This window comes from Excalfactoria chinensis, chromosome 3 (genome assembly GCF_039878825.1).
Source record: "Excalfactoria chinensis isolate bCotChi1 chromosome 3, bCotChi1.hap2, whole genome shotgun sequence".
NCBI classification, from domain to species: Eukaryota; Metazoa; Chordata; class Aves; order Galliformes; family Phasianidae; genus Excalfactoria; species Excalfactoria chinensis.
The window spans coordinates 4,389,908-4,405,565 of NC_092827.1; the positions used below are offsets into that span (position 1 = coordinate 4,389,908).

Here is a 15,658-nt window from a genome sequence, read left to right on the forward strand (position 1 = left end):
AAAGTGCTGTAGTGTTTGTCTCTTTAAAAGACCTGGACATTTTTTAGAGTTCTTTCTTCTTCAGAAGCAGCCCATCAAAAGATGTGTAGATTCCACCCTGGAAATGGCAGTCCTTGTTCTCACCAGCACATGGAGCGTGCACGAAGGGCAGCGGTTGCCAAACACTCCAACCTGGTTTCCATTCTTTAAGGGAAGTTTGTCAACTGGAATTTTCTCCCCTGTACTAAAGTCAAATGCAAAACTGCAAGGTGAACATGTGGGAAGCTCTTAACCTTTCCTGTCTAACCATGACACACTTGCTCACATTATTTATGTGACAGTTCTAGCTATTTTGGATTAATCAATCACTCTATTACAATGTCAGAACTATGTCGGCAGGAACTGTGTTTCTTCTTGGCTTCAAGGTAAAAGTCCTTTCTGTCCTGTGTTGCTTATTCCACTTTTACTTCCTTCCACCCCCCACCCCCCCCACACACACAGGACCCATCTACTAATTTTGTCTCTCTTAACACGATTGTATTCTCTTCAGTGGATGCCAGGTTTAGCACAAGTTGATTGTGCTCATTCACGAATAAGACAAAACCACGTACAAGGCTAAATTAGGAGGGGCATGGCCAGCCGGTCAAGAAACGTTTATTCCTCTTGGCCTCATGCTGGAGAAAGCACAAATTGATCCCAGTTTGGACTCCCAGCTGAAGGAGGGTGCTGAGAGACTTGAGAGGGTCTTCAAGGGGGTTCCAGGATGATTGGGGTTTAGAGCCCATGACTGTACCAAGAGGTTGAAGGGTTGCTTATTTGATCCAGCTGAGAGGAGGCTGAAGGAGGAGCTCCTAGCACTCTGAATTTACCTGAAAGGACTGTACAAAGAATGGTTAAACTTCTCGGGTGACAGTGCTGATGGGGCAAGTAGTCATGGATTGCTACTTTAGAGCCTTGGATTGGACATTAGCATCTCAATGAAGTTTCTCTCAGTCTCACACTTCTAACCATCCCCAGAGACTCTGGAATCTTGTCCTGGGATTTGCAAGTTGCAGCAAAACAAAGCTGTGACTGCCCTGCTCTAGGGCTGGCTCTGAGAGAGCACACTACAGGCGCCTGCCCATGGCCCTTCCAGTTAACGTTTTTGCCCTCTCCTTCCTTACCTGCTACATTTGCTGCTCAGCAGGGTGGTTTGTTATTGCATTCTCCCAGCTTTTCCCTTTGGATCATTTGCTCTCCCCACAACTTTCCCCACCCATCTCTGAAATACAGTACTCAATGTGTGCTTTTGAGCATGCCTATTGGGAGCACATTTAGACACCTTTTATATCATTAGGCTTCTTCAGAATTGCTCCTTATCCTCAGAAGGGGGTCATGCTTGTCTGGTATAGCTTCTCCTGCTGCTTCTTGATGATACCCTTCTGCTCTCTCCTCTTACCTTCTCCCTTGACTCCTTGAATCTTTATTTCCCCCTTTTCCTTACTGGAGTACCAGTTAGGATCAGTTCTTTTATACCGATGTTAGTTTAAACACAAGATTACTCTGAACCATTGAGTCACTTCCTATTTTCAAGAACTTAAATTCAAAAGCCCTTATAGTGCGTAAGCATTCCTCTCTTCACAGTTCAGTGCTAAGCACTTGCACATTTCACTGCAGCCAGGTTCTCAAGTTCTGCCTGAATCTGAGGTCTTTGCAGGCCTTGGTTCCAGGCAGGTTTCAGTATCTCATTCTCTCAGCTTTTTTGGATTTCTGTAGAGGTTCTTGAATCTGGGTCAGCGCTAGTTTCTGAACTGAGTTATAGGCTCACACAAACCAGGTGTAACTGTGAAGCAGGGGTGCGTGGAATTCTGAGGCAATTCCTACAGTGAACTCAGGATTACACTGTTATCCTTGAAGTTCCCTTATTAGCATTTAAAACAACAAATATTAAAAAGAAAAGGGCGGGTGGGGAGGGCTGGGGCTGCTGTTGCTGTAACTGTGTGTTATACATTGGCAGGTCTGGCAACAGACAGCAAAGTCTGCTTGCTCCTCTCTCCCTCCAGCACAGCTACAAGCACTGTACAAATGTTGGTGTGGTTCTTCAGGGCACAAAACCGTGGTTTTACAGGGCTGTAAAATCACACCCTCGGTGTCCATCAGTGACTGAGGCCCTGGTGTTGATCTTTGCCTTCCATTGCTTAGTGTGACCATTTGTCATCTTCTGTCCCAAAGCAGATTCGGTTTTACAGTGCTTTTGTATTGTTTCAGACATAAAGTTTGCTGCTGCCTTAATCTTTCTCCCATTTATACAGCCGTTTCACCTAAGGCAACTTCAATAGCACTGAGCCTTTTTGAAATTCTCATCATAAAGGACTGAAATCAAACTCCCTGCCTGTGTCATCCTCTTTATTTTTGTAATGTGTAAGTGTCATAATGATGATTTGTAAAAGTCATTTCAGTGAACAATTAAACACTGTGAAACTGTTTTATTGAGGTTGTTAGTTCCCTGAAACTGAGGTAGCGTTCTTTTCCTGTCTGACGACAAACAGCAGATCTGTGCTCAGTGAGTGACAATGAAAGAATTCATATTTCAATATCTTTTCTTCTCTCTTTCTGCAGCCCCAGGCTGTCCAAACTTCCTGGATTAGTTTTGAAAGATGGAAGCACGTTTCTGGACAAGGTACTGTACCGATGGTTAGAATTTTCTTGCCATGCAAAAAGCCAACAGACAGATCAGGGGCTTGCACTACAGGAACAGTACTATCATGCTGACTCATCGCCAAGGTTTCTGTGTGTACTGTTACCGGCCATGATGGGGAGCAGAACGTTTTCAAACCAAATGTTAGCTGTAACTCTGAGACTTTCAGTCTTCAGAGGTAGCCTGCCTTTCTAAAATACCCTTTTAAAATGCAGAAATCATCAGTTTGAATGTTTTCCTGTTTCACTGAGCTACATAAATAACACTACTTTAACTTGGAGAGTGCCTCTTATTCGACAGCCTCGCTTTTATGACAGTAAAGCTTCATAGCTAATCTGTAAATGAGCTTGATATCATCCTCCTTTCTTAGACAGGAAAACTACAAGTGAACGGTTTGCCTATGGGAGGTCTCTTACAGAGGAAGAGCTTTGGCTTCATGTGTGTCCTGCTACTGGTCATAGCAGGGAGGATTTCATCTCCAGCCTCCTAGTTCTAAGACACAGAACTGACTCAACTATGAGAGACTTTTTTTTCCTTCCCTTTTTATTACAGTAGTTTTATAATGAGCATTTTTCTGGGCTTCAACCGAAACTGGCACTGCAGCATCCAGCTGGATCTGCCATAGGGGAACAATGAACACAGAAATATGTCAGATGCTAGTAAAATAGGCAGATACTTTTCAAATGTGTTCAGCAATAGATACCGGTAGAGGAAATAGTGTTTTAATAGATTGTTCTTCAACTACATGAACATTAAAGGGAAAATGGTAATAATAGCCCCTTTTGTTGGGGACTTCTGGGCTGATCTGATTCCTACAGACAAGAAAGCTGAAGATCATAGATTTAAGACCTTAGTTTTCTTCTCATTGGGGACATAAGAAACTATAGGCAGTACTTCTGTAAGTAAAACAGTATTAGCTCTATTCAGAGCATATGCTGACTGAGAATCACAGAGTTATGGATGCTCTGTGACAGGAATGGAGTCTACCCAGTTTAAATTTGCTTCACCTGAACCCCATCTTTAGTTTCAGAGCCTTTGGATTCAGTTCTATCTGAAGAACAAATAGGCCATCAGTATATTTTGTAAGTGAGGTATTTACATTTCCTTGGTGCTCCTGCAGTGTGTGCTCTGGAGAATCTTCATACTTTCACGGTATGAATGGAAAACATGTGTTTAAAAATTCAAAGGCTGCATCTCTTACCTTCACCTTGACCATCGTAACTGCTTGGAATGGTAAATACTTTGACCCATGCTGGAAAAAGGCAAGGGAAAGAGTCAAAGGCGGATGTTTTATCATGTCGGGTGGACGTTCTGTTATAGCACTCTCCGGATGACAGTTATAAAACTTACGTCTTGGAGAGGCACTGAAATTTGCTGCGATCTAGTTTTAATCATTTTGAACTCCCTTGAGATGAGGTTAGGAGACTTCTGCCACTAGATGTAATTGCTCATTCGTTATTAGTTGGCAGGTGCACTGTAATTATTGAGAATTGGATTCAGTTTTTAATTCTCCCAGTCTGAAGCTGGCTTAGACCACTCACTGGGACAAGCAAAAGAAGCATCTGTGAGAGAAGGAACGGTGTGGAAGGTCACTAACCCATGAGGTAGGCTAGGATTAGAGTTGAGAATATTTTTGTTTGCTCTTTTCCATTCGTAATAGTGAAGAATGTCACTTTACATTTGACAAAAGCTTCTAATGTCACCTCTGGAAAAAGAGAAAATAGAGGGTTAGAGATCCAATGAAGGCAAATAGAACAGAAGTGCCATGAGGAACTTGGATCGCCGGTAGGTGTTTCATCAAGTGCCCTAAGGTCGGGATTCATCTCCCACAAAACCAACTGCAGAAGATTTGCTTGTGATGGATGATGGTGTAGAAGGGGAGTAAATACAGTATAGGAAAGGGTTGGAAGTTCTCTATGATAAAGAGAAGGTTTTGGAAGTCCGAAATTCACTGTACTGGAGTAACACTGTGTTGTATTTTTGTCTTTTCTGTTGGTGTGCTTTTCTCACAGGAGCTGAAGGAGTGCTCTGGCCATGTGTTTGTGGATTCTGTGCCAGAGTTCTGTTTGCCAGAGGTGAGTTAATTCAAAGCCTTACTTAAAAATCAGGCAGTGTGGGAGAAATTTGCTTAATTATTGTTATTAGCAGATTCCTGCTAATTTGCTGTTAACTCTGTAAATGATAATACTAAAATCCCTGTGGTCAAGTTAAGGTACCTCTGGTATCTATGACAAGGGAAAAAGGATGGAAACTGCCCTTTTCAAGAGTGGTTTGGTGTGATCTGAAAGGTCTTCTTGAGCAGATCCACGTCTCGCCAAAGAAAAAGAAAGGCTTAGCTGTTCTTTGTTATTTGCCCTTTAAAGGCAATATAACTGTGCCTGGACTTGATTATGTCAGAAAACACCTGCTGATCTAGATAAGGGCAGTGAATGAAGACTGGGGAAGTCTCCGACCAGAGAAGCATGGCCTGCCTTTTGGAGCTCCCCTGAGCAGCCTGCGGTTAAGCTGCTGTTTGAAGCTGCTGGGCTGCAGTCAGTCCTGCAGTTCTGCCTGCCCCAAATTTGGGTTACCAAGTTTCTCTGTATTTTGTGCTATTCATCAGTGCCACTTCAGGCAAAGAACCGTACCTTCATATCCATGTAGACATAGCTATGCAAACTGCTGCTGCTTCTGTTGGTTTGGCCAAGAACGTGTCGTTTTACCAAAAAGAAAAAAAACAAGGAAAGGAAAGCAAGGCTATTGAAAGTGCTTGAATTAACTGGGTTCACCTCTCTGCAGGAGAGCTGAAAGAACAAAAAGGTGAGCTGAGAGTGGGGAGGATGAATGATGGTGAATAGTCTGAGAATAGTATCCTCTTTCCTCAGCTGTGCTCAGGCTGTGATAACATCGGTTCTTTCATTTCATGTTGGGATTGCTTTTGGGCAGGGATGTTTTTTTTTCCCCTTTCTTCCTGGTCTTGTTGACATGAACTGCAAATCTGTCTTGGAAGATTGCTGTCAGCTTGCTATGGTACTAGCAGTGCTGTTTGTGCCCGTTGATACCATGAAACCCACCTCTTGGAGCTTCTGGCTCTTATAATCTTGATTCTTCAAGGTAAGGTGGCAGCTCAGATACTGGTTTTGGGAAACAGTATCAGCAGGTCTCTGTGCAATTGCTGTTTCCCCCAGCAGGAAGAAATACAATTCACTCACTAAAATAACTCAAAATGAAACAAATTTGGGGGTGGGGGAGGGGAATGGAAGCCCACTCAATTCTGCATTCTTGTGTTCTTTCCAGTTAATGTCCTGGAGAAAAGCTGGAATCTAGAAAGCATCTGTATGGGCAGAAAGTGCCATTATGTTCCAGATTTTGGGAAGACAGAGTGCAATTTCTGAATTCCCTTTGGAATTGAGGCCATAGGCAGGAATGATTACCTGCTGGGATTCAAAGTGTTTCAGCTCACCTTTCTGATTACCTTATTAGGCTGGAAAATACCTCATTCTGTAGCTCGAAAATGGCTGCTGGGGAGCTGCAGCTCTATTATGCCGGTGCCATCACTGAATGTAACCGTTTTCCAGCATTCCTTGTAACTAGAATATGGCAACCAGCTGCACATGTCAACATTTTAGGGGCTGTACAAATATCTTCTCAAATGCTCCAGTTCCCCAGGTTCCCAGCAGATGCCAAGTTTTCTCTTCAAGCACTGGGAATGGATCAGGTAGTGATACACAGCACACTTCTCTAGCTTTACGTGCTCCCTTGTCTGCAGGAGCATGGCCTGCAGGCACATCAGTACAATAGAAATGTTGCTGGTGTTGGGCAACACGGAATAAGGAGGAGCTTTGTGTGAAAAAGGCTTTGTCTTTTTTCTCGTTCCACACCACTACTTTTGAAGAAAGTTGTCTGCAAAAGTAGTTAGTTTCTGAATCACACTATCGCTTCCAGGAACACCACTGCCAAAGAAAGCCTAATTTTGAACATAGTCCAGAAGCCACAAGGTGATAAGAGGCTGTCTCAGCAGCAGAATGTGCTTCCACATGTCAGAGTGCAGAGTGCTGCCCTTTCTTTGCTTGGCAACCTTCTGATCTCTCTCACTTCACATTCAAGAAACATTTTAAAAATCTCTTCATAGGCACTTTTACTGAGATTGCTGTGAATCCCAGGGAAGATTTTACTTTGTTTTGGTTTTGACACCCTTTTCATCCTATTAGTAAATGCTTCTAGGATGCTGAGATATGGAACACTTAAGCTTGGAAAATGATAGTCTGTATCCTCCGCCTCCCCATGGCTTGCTGGGCTGGGATTCAGCTCAGGCCTGGAGTGACTCCGATTTGATTCTGTGTAGTCTAGATGCAGCTGAAAACCAAACCATGAAGGACCAGGTTGGAGCAAGCAGCAGCAGACTCTTTGATACCATGTAGTGTATTTCTGCCCAGCAAGCTCTGTAAAATAAAAGGTGTCCTGTAATGAATTGGAGGATAGTGTTTACCTACTGTACTTAGATTGGAGATCACGGCTCTAAAATCGGCTGTGATCATGGACTGAAACCTTGAATGCTTAGTTGCGAGTTAAGCAGCTCGTCACCAGCACAGTGTCAGCCCTCTGAAAAGACAAGTGACCTACTTTCCTGCCATTTTTATTCAAATTGCTGGACCAAGCCTTGTAATCAGATAATATGTGCTTGATGAGTGTTGAATTCCATTAGCTGCTCTATAATAACTGAGTTAGAGGTCATATATCTTGTAAATTTCTGTCTTGACACCATTTGTGTTATAGCGTTACCAGTAAATATTTCTAATTAAAATTCCTTTAACAATGTGTGAAATCTTCTCCTTCCACTCTCTGAACTGCTGTCTTAACTGCCACATCAAAACAAATTGGACCCACCCATTTGTTTTGTGGGATCATATGAGTGGGCTTAATCTCTAGCTGTAAAGAAAAAAGGGGGGATGATGAAGATGCCAAGCATTTTGTCTGGGAAAATATATATAAATTGTTGTAAGCATATGAATAAATGCAATGTACATTCATCTCTCTCCTGGGGTACTGTACCATATGCAGTATAAAAAGCATGAGACCCACTGATAAGTTGTTAGTCTGGAAGTGACGGTGGTTGGACAGCCACCATTCCTCAGTAAGGAAGTACACCCATCAGTTCTTTGATAAAAGCATAGTCATGATGCTTCTCCTAGCAGCAGCCATTTCGTTACGTGGTTTCCTTTTTAGATCTGGAAAGGGAATCATTTTGGATTTACTAAAAGTCTCCCTGTGTTCTCCTGTCATTGCTTAAACTGTGTGAAGGAGTTATATGTTGCTTATCTCTTTCCTCTGTTTTCAGACTGAGCTGCTTGACCTCTCCACGGTGGATGTAATCTTGATCTCAAACTATCACTGCATGATGGCACTGCCCTATATCACAGAGTACACAGGATTCACTGGAACGGTGTACGCCACTGAGCCCACTGTTCAAATTGGCAGGTAAAAAGCTCCTTGATATTCTCTGCTCCTTTTTCATCACTGCTAAGGAAAAGGTGTAAAGGATAATACGGATAGAGGAGCGGCGTCTAATGCTCCAAAGAGGCTCTTAGGCAGTAGCTGAATACCAGCCAAGTCCTTAGCGCTGAAAAGGTGTTAACTCAGTGTTTCCCAAACTCTGGAACTGCCTGTCATTTACAGCAGATGTTTTGTGTTGTGTCCAGACAGCTGTTGTATGGTAGATCTTGGGTGGGCTGAGATACTTTGAGCAGCAGTTATCGTACAGCCCGCTTCAAACCTTCAAGAACCATGAATCAAAGATCGTTCCTGTCCTTCTCTGCTCTCCTTAAACAAAAGAGAAGTCACCAATATTTTATTAAATGCTTTTAAGATTATTGCCTTGCAGTTTTTCAGCATTTGAGATTCCAACCAGTCTCCGCGCCGTGGAAGGGAATTCAGGCTGGCTTCATTTCAAATGACAGTTGAGATTCTCTCATAAGCTCTTAACTCTAAGGAGAAGCAGAGAGAAAAACAGCAGAATTTGAGACAAACCAGTAGAAAATGTAAGGTGTTCCAGTGCTGTCAAAGACTTAGCATTTGGTCATCTGATTTGGTAGTAATTTCTTCCAAAGTTTGTTGATTGAATAGGTCAATCCCAGCAAGTAAAGACTGCAGGTTTCATCCTGGATGTGTCTAACTGGAGTTGTGCTGTGTGCATTTCTCATGCAGAGCAGCTGCCATGTTCAATAATTAGCAATCAGATTAGGCTGTGCTTTCTGAACTGTAAGCACTTTAGGGCAGGAACCTTTGTCTGTTAGAGGTCCTATACAAACTTTCCACACAAGAATAATTCTTCCTTTGTTTAAAAACAAAAACTAAAGGCTCTTGAAAGAGAAAGGAGTTATGTAAATATGAACTAGTAATAGATCTCTGGGCTCTGCTGGTCCATAGCTGAAGAGAGCAAGCATAGTCTTGTTGAAGGGTTGACTCTGGTATGGCTCTCACCATCCTAAGTAATTCAGGATACTGTTCTGCTGCAGTTAAATCTCTCATTTCCTGCCTTCAAAGGAAAGTGTGCGTACAGTTGCAAATGCTGTCTAGTTTGGGGCAGTGAAATTTATATTAACAGTTTGTAATGACTGACATTTTTCTGCGTCAAATGCTGCACTGTGCATGTGCAGATGAGGAAGGTTCCCTCTGACAGTGTGCTTGACTTCTCAAAGTGGTGAAGAGACAGACATCAGCTGAGGGGTTTTCTTAATATATTTTATCTCATTCCTTATGGCAAGCAGGCAGTAATGTAGTAATCATCTTGCATAGCAGGAGTAATTTGGGAGTTCCTCTTGCCCTTCTCCCTTCCCAATAACCCATAACCCAGCAGGCCAGATCCTGTTACTGTCACAGTCAGTCAGAATTGGACTAGCTGAAATTTGATGTACACAGCAGGGAAACAGGTGTAGCACTGATAATTGCTGCAATGCTTCTGGAGGAAGAAGAGCTCTTTAAAACCGTTTGACAGTGTTATAATTCGTGTGATATTTTGGAATGATTTGGGACAAATCTTTCCAGGTTATGTCTTACCTGAAAGACTGCATTCCAATAACTTAGTTGTCATGTCTTTTCAGGCTTCTCATGGAAGAACTGGTGAATTCCATTGAACGTGTGCCAAAGGCTCAGTCTGCCTCCACGTGGAAGAACAAGGAGGTACAGAGGTAAGGAACAAGCCATCTGGGAAGGGTGACTGTCCTGAAACACTAAAAGTCTAAGCAAACTTTAGCATTAAGTGTAAAGATTGGTCAGCTGCTGCCATTTGAGGTTTGATTTGCTAATGCCACTAAGCAGCAAGAACAATTAGGTGGTGTACAGAAACAACACAGTCTTGATTCTTGGTAGAAGACTTGGTAAGGCACGTCTCTCCTGTCTTCCCTCACACAGTGTAGCTCCTTGATGGTAGATAAAAATGGAGGATTTTTGTGTTAGCATCATAAAAAGGTTGATGAAATTAGCAAGCTGGTTAAACTTAGCAGTGTTGTGTTGGAATAATATGAATTTAAAATGAGATTTGTGTTCCTGTTTGCCAAAATGCTAAGGAAGTCAGGACAAGGAACCGCTGGAAGTGACTGGGAGCAAACCACAGAGCAGTGCCACCTTTCTTCCCAGGTTGAAACCTCTTTCACACTTGAACAACAGAAAGGTTTTTGTTGTTATTTTTTTTTCCCCACTGTTTTAAAGTTTAGAAACAAATTGAAGCTTAAAAAAAGGTTAATTGGAAACTCAAGCTCTGGTACTGAATCTGTGTACAAAACCAGGATGCTCAAAATTGAGATTTGAGGTGTTCAAAATTCTCTCTCTAGAATTTTGGAAGTGTTTGTAATCCAAGACTTTTCCTAATAGTTTACTAATAGCAGCTGATGCTTTTCTTGGAAGTGGGAGATAACTTTATGTGCACGGTGTGTTCTACAGAGGAAATAGTTTTGTTGCTAGCACATTTTAAGTACAGACGTGGTTAAAGAAGGTTATTTTTAAATGCTGCTTTGTGCATTTTAAATGATCTCTCATTTTCTATTCTTAAGTCTTAATGTGGCTTGATTTAAGAGTTTACTAAAAGTGAGTTATTTCCTAAGTTGTAAAAGCAGCATTGTCATCTTTCAATATCACAAAGCCAAGGAAATTAAGAATCCAAAGTAACGTATGTTTGGCTATATAGCGTACTCCCCTACTGAGCGTCGGAGCAGTCGTATCTCAGCAGAGTAACTCACATATCTGAAGGAGGCAATGCAAACAAAGATGTAAAACAAAACTGAAGATGACGAGGTTGATGAGGGTTTTGTGCTGGGTAAGGTATGCTCTCATCAGAGTGGTGTCTTTTAATTTTGAACTCCGCTGGCCTGAGTAGAATGATTCCTGGGGCTCACGGTTGTGTGATGAAAGAGAGCTGGAGCCATTATTCTCGTCACACCAGTGCCTGTGTTTTGTATGCATGGCTTAAAGGAGGATCATATATCTTAGAGCTCATTTAATGTCACTTTCCTGGTGGTCGTATTTTAGAAAAAGTGCTGGCTAGCACTTTACACGCTGTTGACTATTCCACAAGTGAACTCGGAGATGTGAACTTTGTTCTGATTCAGCTGCTGCAGAAGTATTTTTTTCAGTCTCCCTTTGCTTGGGAAGTACCCTAACATCCATATTCCTCCTTCCTGCTGTCAAGTAGCTGTTATAATGAGGTACCAGTGGAGGTGGGAGGGAAGTACAAGGGCCCTCCCCCTAGGAGAGACTGGACCAACCGTTCTGTGCCACATACAGGATTTCTGCTGATCACGTAGCACTGCCACAGTAGATGTCTTGCAGAGAACCTCCATCAGATGTCAGGTCCCCTAAGTTTTAGAGGTAAAATGTACAGTTTTTCCAAATACAAGCTGGAAGCATAGCAAAGAAATGATATGATAAGGGAGATACCAAATGTAACTGGCGGCCCTGCAGCTGCTATAAATCTTCCTGTTCTATGAACCAGTGGTTTCTGTGAGCTAGAACAGGATAGATCTAAATTCTCTTTCCATTTCAGCCCTGCCTGTACTCTTGAGTTTCCCCTCTTTACCTCCCAGTGCCTCTGTAAAATGGACCTCCTACCCACCATAATGGCTAACAGGGCCTTCATTAATGTTTGCAAGATGTTTTGAGATTCCTGGTGGCAAGTGTTGTGCAAGTGTGATCAGAACTGACTATTATAGCACGTGAGTGAACATCCACAGATCCACAAATAAATACCTGGCTAATTGCACGTGCAGGGTTGGACTGACATCCATTATTTAAGAAAATGTGATCCCTGGTGTATTTTTTAATTCTTGGCTGTTGTTTGAACGGAGTATTTATTATTTCCGAGTCTAACTGTGAATTTTCAGGCTGATCAATCATCATTACTGCTTTACAGTTCAGCTAGTTCTACTCTGAATAGTTAGTATAAAACACAAAGTATTATCATCTTCATTAGATTAAGCATTGAAGCATTTTAAATGCAAATGCCGTGTAAAATATAATAAGTTCATTGTAGCAGCTTACATTTTGCCATTATCTGATCCAGTCTAAACTAATTGCTTAGCAAGTTCTGTTGCCATTGTTTTTTGTTTGAAATGAGCAGTCTCATGGAAGCTTTCTACATGCTCGGACAGGTTATTTGTGGTGCCGATTATGATTCAAGGGGCTAAACAGGAGGCTTGCCTTATGAAATACACTTTGGTGACTACTTGCTCGATATTCTCTTGTATCTTTCTATAGGTGTCTGGAACAGAGTATTACTGAAAGAGGGTAGCAGGTAACAAGGGCACTCTTCTGATCTGTGCAGATGCCCAGTTAAGAATACAAGGCCCTGAGCTACTTAAGCATGCATTTTATTTTTTACACTAACAACCAGACTGTGCTGCTTCACAGTACCTCCCTGTTCATGGCTGTAGGTTGACTGTCCCTGAATCTACACACATACATCTGGTTGTTACAAGGTGATCTGGACAGGATGTTACTGTAGTGTTAGCAGCTTCACTCACTACTTTAAAATATCCTCTGGGAATGGTTACACACTTTAGAAATGAGGTGACAGGTTGTATGTGAGCAGGGGCACATCTGAGGAACCAGGAAAGAATGAAACAACTGGAGACTGGTCCCACTGGTCTCTGTTAGGAATCAGAGCATATTTACAGTAGATCCACGGAGTCAAGGCTAATAGGAACTTGCTTCTATCGCCAAGGACAATTCCCCACTTTTCTCCATTACCTGGAGATATATTCTCCCCTTCCCAGAAGAGAAGCTCGTGAAAGCATCCAGCATTAAATGCTTCTTATGGTAGGTTAAAGGCTTTTACAGGCAATTTGCTTCAGTGCAGTGGTGGACAACTATCCACGTTGTTTGGCCTCTTGTTGCTTATGACTTCCCAAAAAAGACCTTGAATGCTTTGTTTGTTTCCTTAAGCGCAGTATGCTTTCAGCCAGCAAGTGCTGGAATTACACTTATCACACTAGACCTGTACAGCGGGCTTGGCAAGAGCTGGTCTTAATCCTTTCTTCACTGTCTTAAATTATGGAGGAGTTCAGTGACCTGGTAGATATAACAATAAATTAAATTCTTTTAAACAAATTGATCAAAGAAACTTCACCAATTTCCATAAATCTTTGGAAATTGGTTTGAATTAGCCTTTGATTTAGCATTGGTTTAATATACCAAAAAAAATATAATCCTATTCTTCTTAGGCATTTGGCAGCTGTGCTGCTTCCTGCCTCAGTTCGTGTTGCTAAGGAAGATTTATTTCCCAGAAGTTAGCCATCCCTCTTACAGCCTGTGACATTACAGTTCACTTCTTCCCTTGACAACGCTGTCCGGTTAACTTGCAGTGTCTGTGAAGAGCAGAATGGATGGATTTTTTTCCTTTGGTCTAAAACATCTTAAATACTTCCGTGTAGGGGATCTCAAAGTGCTCTGCAGTGTCAGCTAATGTATTGTTGCCGGTACACTCTGAGGGTGAGCAGGGTGTCTGAGTTGAAGGCAAAGATTCTGAAGTGCAGGGACACGTGCTCCTGTAGGACAGTGGTGTCAAAACTGAGAGCAGAGCCAGTGTTCATTCATGCTCTGGTACTGGTATTTGAATTGCAAGTTTGCAGCATACTTTTTATTTTCAAACTTGTAGTTTTAGAACTGGGTTATGCAGAGTAGACACTGATGGAAGTAATCTCTACCAATTCTAGTAGTGCGTTTCATGTTGACATCCTTCATCAGTGGCAAAAATAACACTGGAGTTGTTAAAACGCCTTCACCACATCTGTTCTGAAGAAAGCTGGATAGAATCAACAATAAGGAAGATGAAGGAGAGCAGTCTTTAAGATGAGGCTCAATGGACACTATGATTTTACCTCTGAACACGCAGAAAGTCTTGTTCCTCACTTTAAAGCACTGAGCGTAATTAAAAGACAAAGGAGGAAAGAGAGAAAATCGAATATCTAAGGATCTGAATGGGATTGGTGATCCATCAGGAAGTTCTGAAAATGCCCAGACCCTTTTGACCTTTGCAGATTGCTGCCAGCCCCTCTGAAAGATGCAGTGGAGGTGTCTATGTGGAGGAAGTGCTACACCATGCCTGAAGTGAATGCTGCTCTCAGTAAGATCCAGCTGGTGGGATATTCCCAGAAAATTGTGAGTATCAGAACTTTCCTTGGGCCAACATTAACAGCTCATTGCTTTCCATCTTTTTCCCTATAAAAGCCTGAGAAATGCCCTTCCTTTTCTGCTTTTCTTCTAGATCCTGTTTAAGATCTAGATACTCTGACCTGAGAAAGTAAGGCAAGACTGTACATTATTGAAATGCACCCTATTCTGCCTCCCAGGAAGGGTTGTTGTTTGTTGCAAATCAGGAGTATCCATTTGTCTCTCCTATTCCTCAGGGGAGGCCAATTTTAAGGCATACCTGTGAATTTAGAATTGAAGTCTGGCCCACTGAGAGCTTGGAGGATGTACCAAATGAATGTATCCTCTCTGTCTGTAAGCCACATCCCCTTCTGAGTTACTGTGTCTCACTTCTGGGAATCTTTTGAGTGCTTCAGCCTCCGCTTTCTTTTATAGAGCAAATTAGGGATTGTAAACAAAATCTAATGGTTCAAGCTGAACTTCTAACACTCCTTCCCCGAGTTTCTCAACTAAGGTATGTTGTATCTGATGCCATTAACTATAGTCCAGTGTAGTTTGTAGAATGAACTGAATCAACAATTCAGTAGTTTGAGGTACATTCTTATGGGCAGCATGTGTGCCGTGGTGCCTGCTATTGCTGCACACCAACGTAAGAGGTAAAAAGGTGAATTATAATAAGTTGTATACCCAGATTTATTTGCTCCCTTTCCTTTACCAATGGGCCACTGAAGTTCAGACACGTTGTAAGTTTGTATGTAAGATAGTTTGAAACAATAGCCAGTGCAGCCAGGAACTAAATGTGGTGGGTTTGTGTTTGTGTAGTGCTGTATTACAGCTGGTGAAAAAAGACCTTGAGCCATCACTAATGTGGGTGCTGATGTAAATAACAGCTGCATTTTTGTCTAGCAACCAGGCAGTTTGAGTGTACTTGGAATTCCTCAGTATCAGTAGGTAATTACTCTTCACTTTTGATTGTCCTCATGGTGTGGGTGAACTTCAAGTTTTATGTCTGTACATATGAGCCAATCATTCTTTAATAGTTACTGGGAAAAGGATGGGGGGTGGGGAGGGAAGATACATTCCTAGAGCTTCTATCATCTCTTCCCAAAGACAACTTTTAAAACAGTGAAAGCCTAATTCGTCAGCTAACCCCGAATGTGGAAACATCAAGAATGGTTTGTTGTCCATTTTCAATCGCTTATGAACTCAGAGGAATGGAGACCTTGTTTTGAGAGGCATCCAAATATGTATTGAGATACTAGAAAAATATTAGTACTGCACGAATGTGTGTTCTATTATTCAGTAACCAGAAAGTACAACATTAGTGAGGTATAGATGGAGGCTTATTTTCCTTTCTCCAAACAATTATAACACACTGCTGCG

At 42.0% G+C, this 15,658-nt stretch overlaps 1 protein-coding gene across 2 annotated transcripts in view; it reads left to right on the plus strand.

Annotated features, from left to right (window-relative positions):
* Positions 1-15,658, plus strand: part of INTS9 (integrator complex subunit 9) — a 66,040-nt gene that overhangs the window by 5,143 nt on the left and 45,239 nt on the right. For both annotated transcript variants that reach the window (XM_072333317.1, XM_072333318.1), the window contains exons 3-7: positions 2,578-2,638; positions 4,669-4,731; positions 7,974-8,113; positions 9,736-9,822; positions 14,164-14,284. In XM_072333317.1, coding sequence (XP_072189418.1) covers positions 2,578-2,638; positions 4,669-4,731; positions 7,974-8,113; positions 9,736-9,822; positions 14,164-14,284 — 472 coding nt within the window. The remainder of the gene's footprint in view (positions 1-2,577; positions 2,639-4,668; positions 4,732-7,973; positions 8,114-9,735; positions 9,823-14,163; positions 14,285-15,658) is intronic.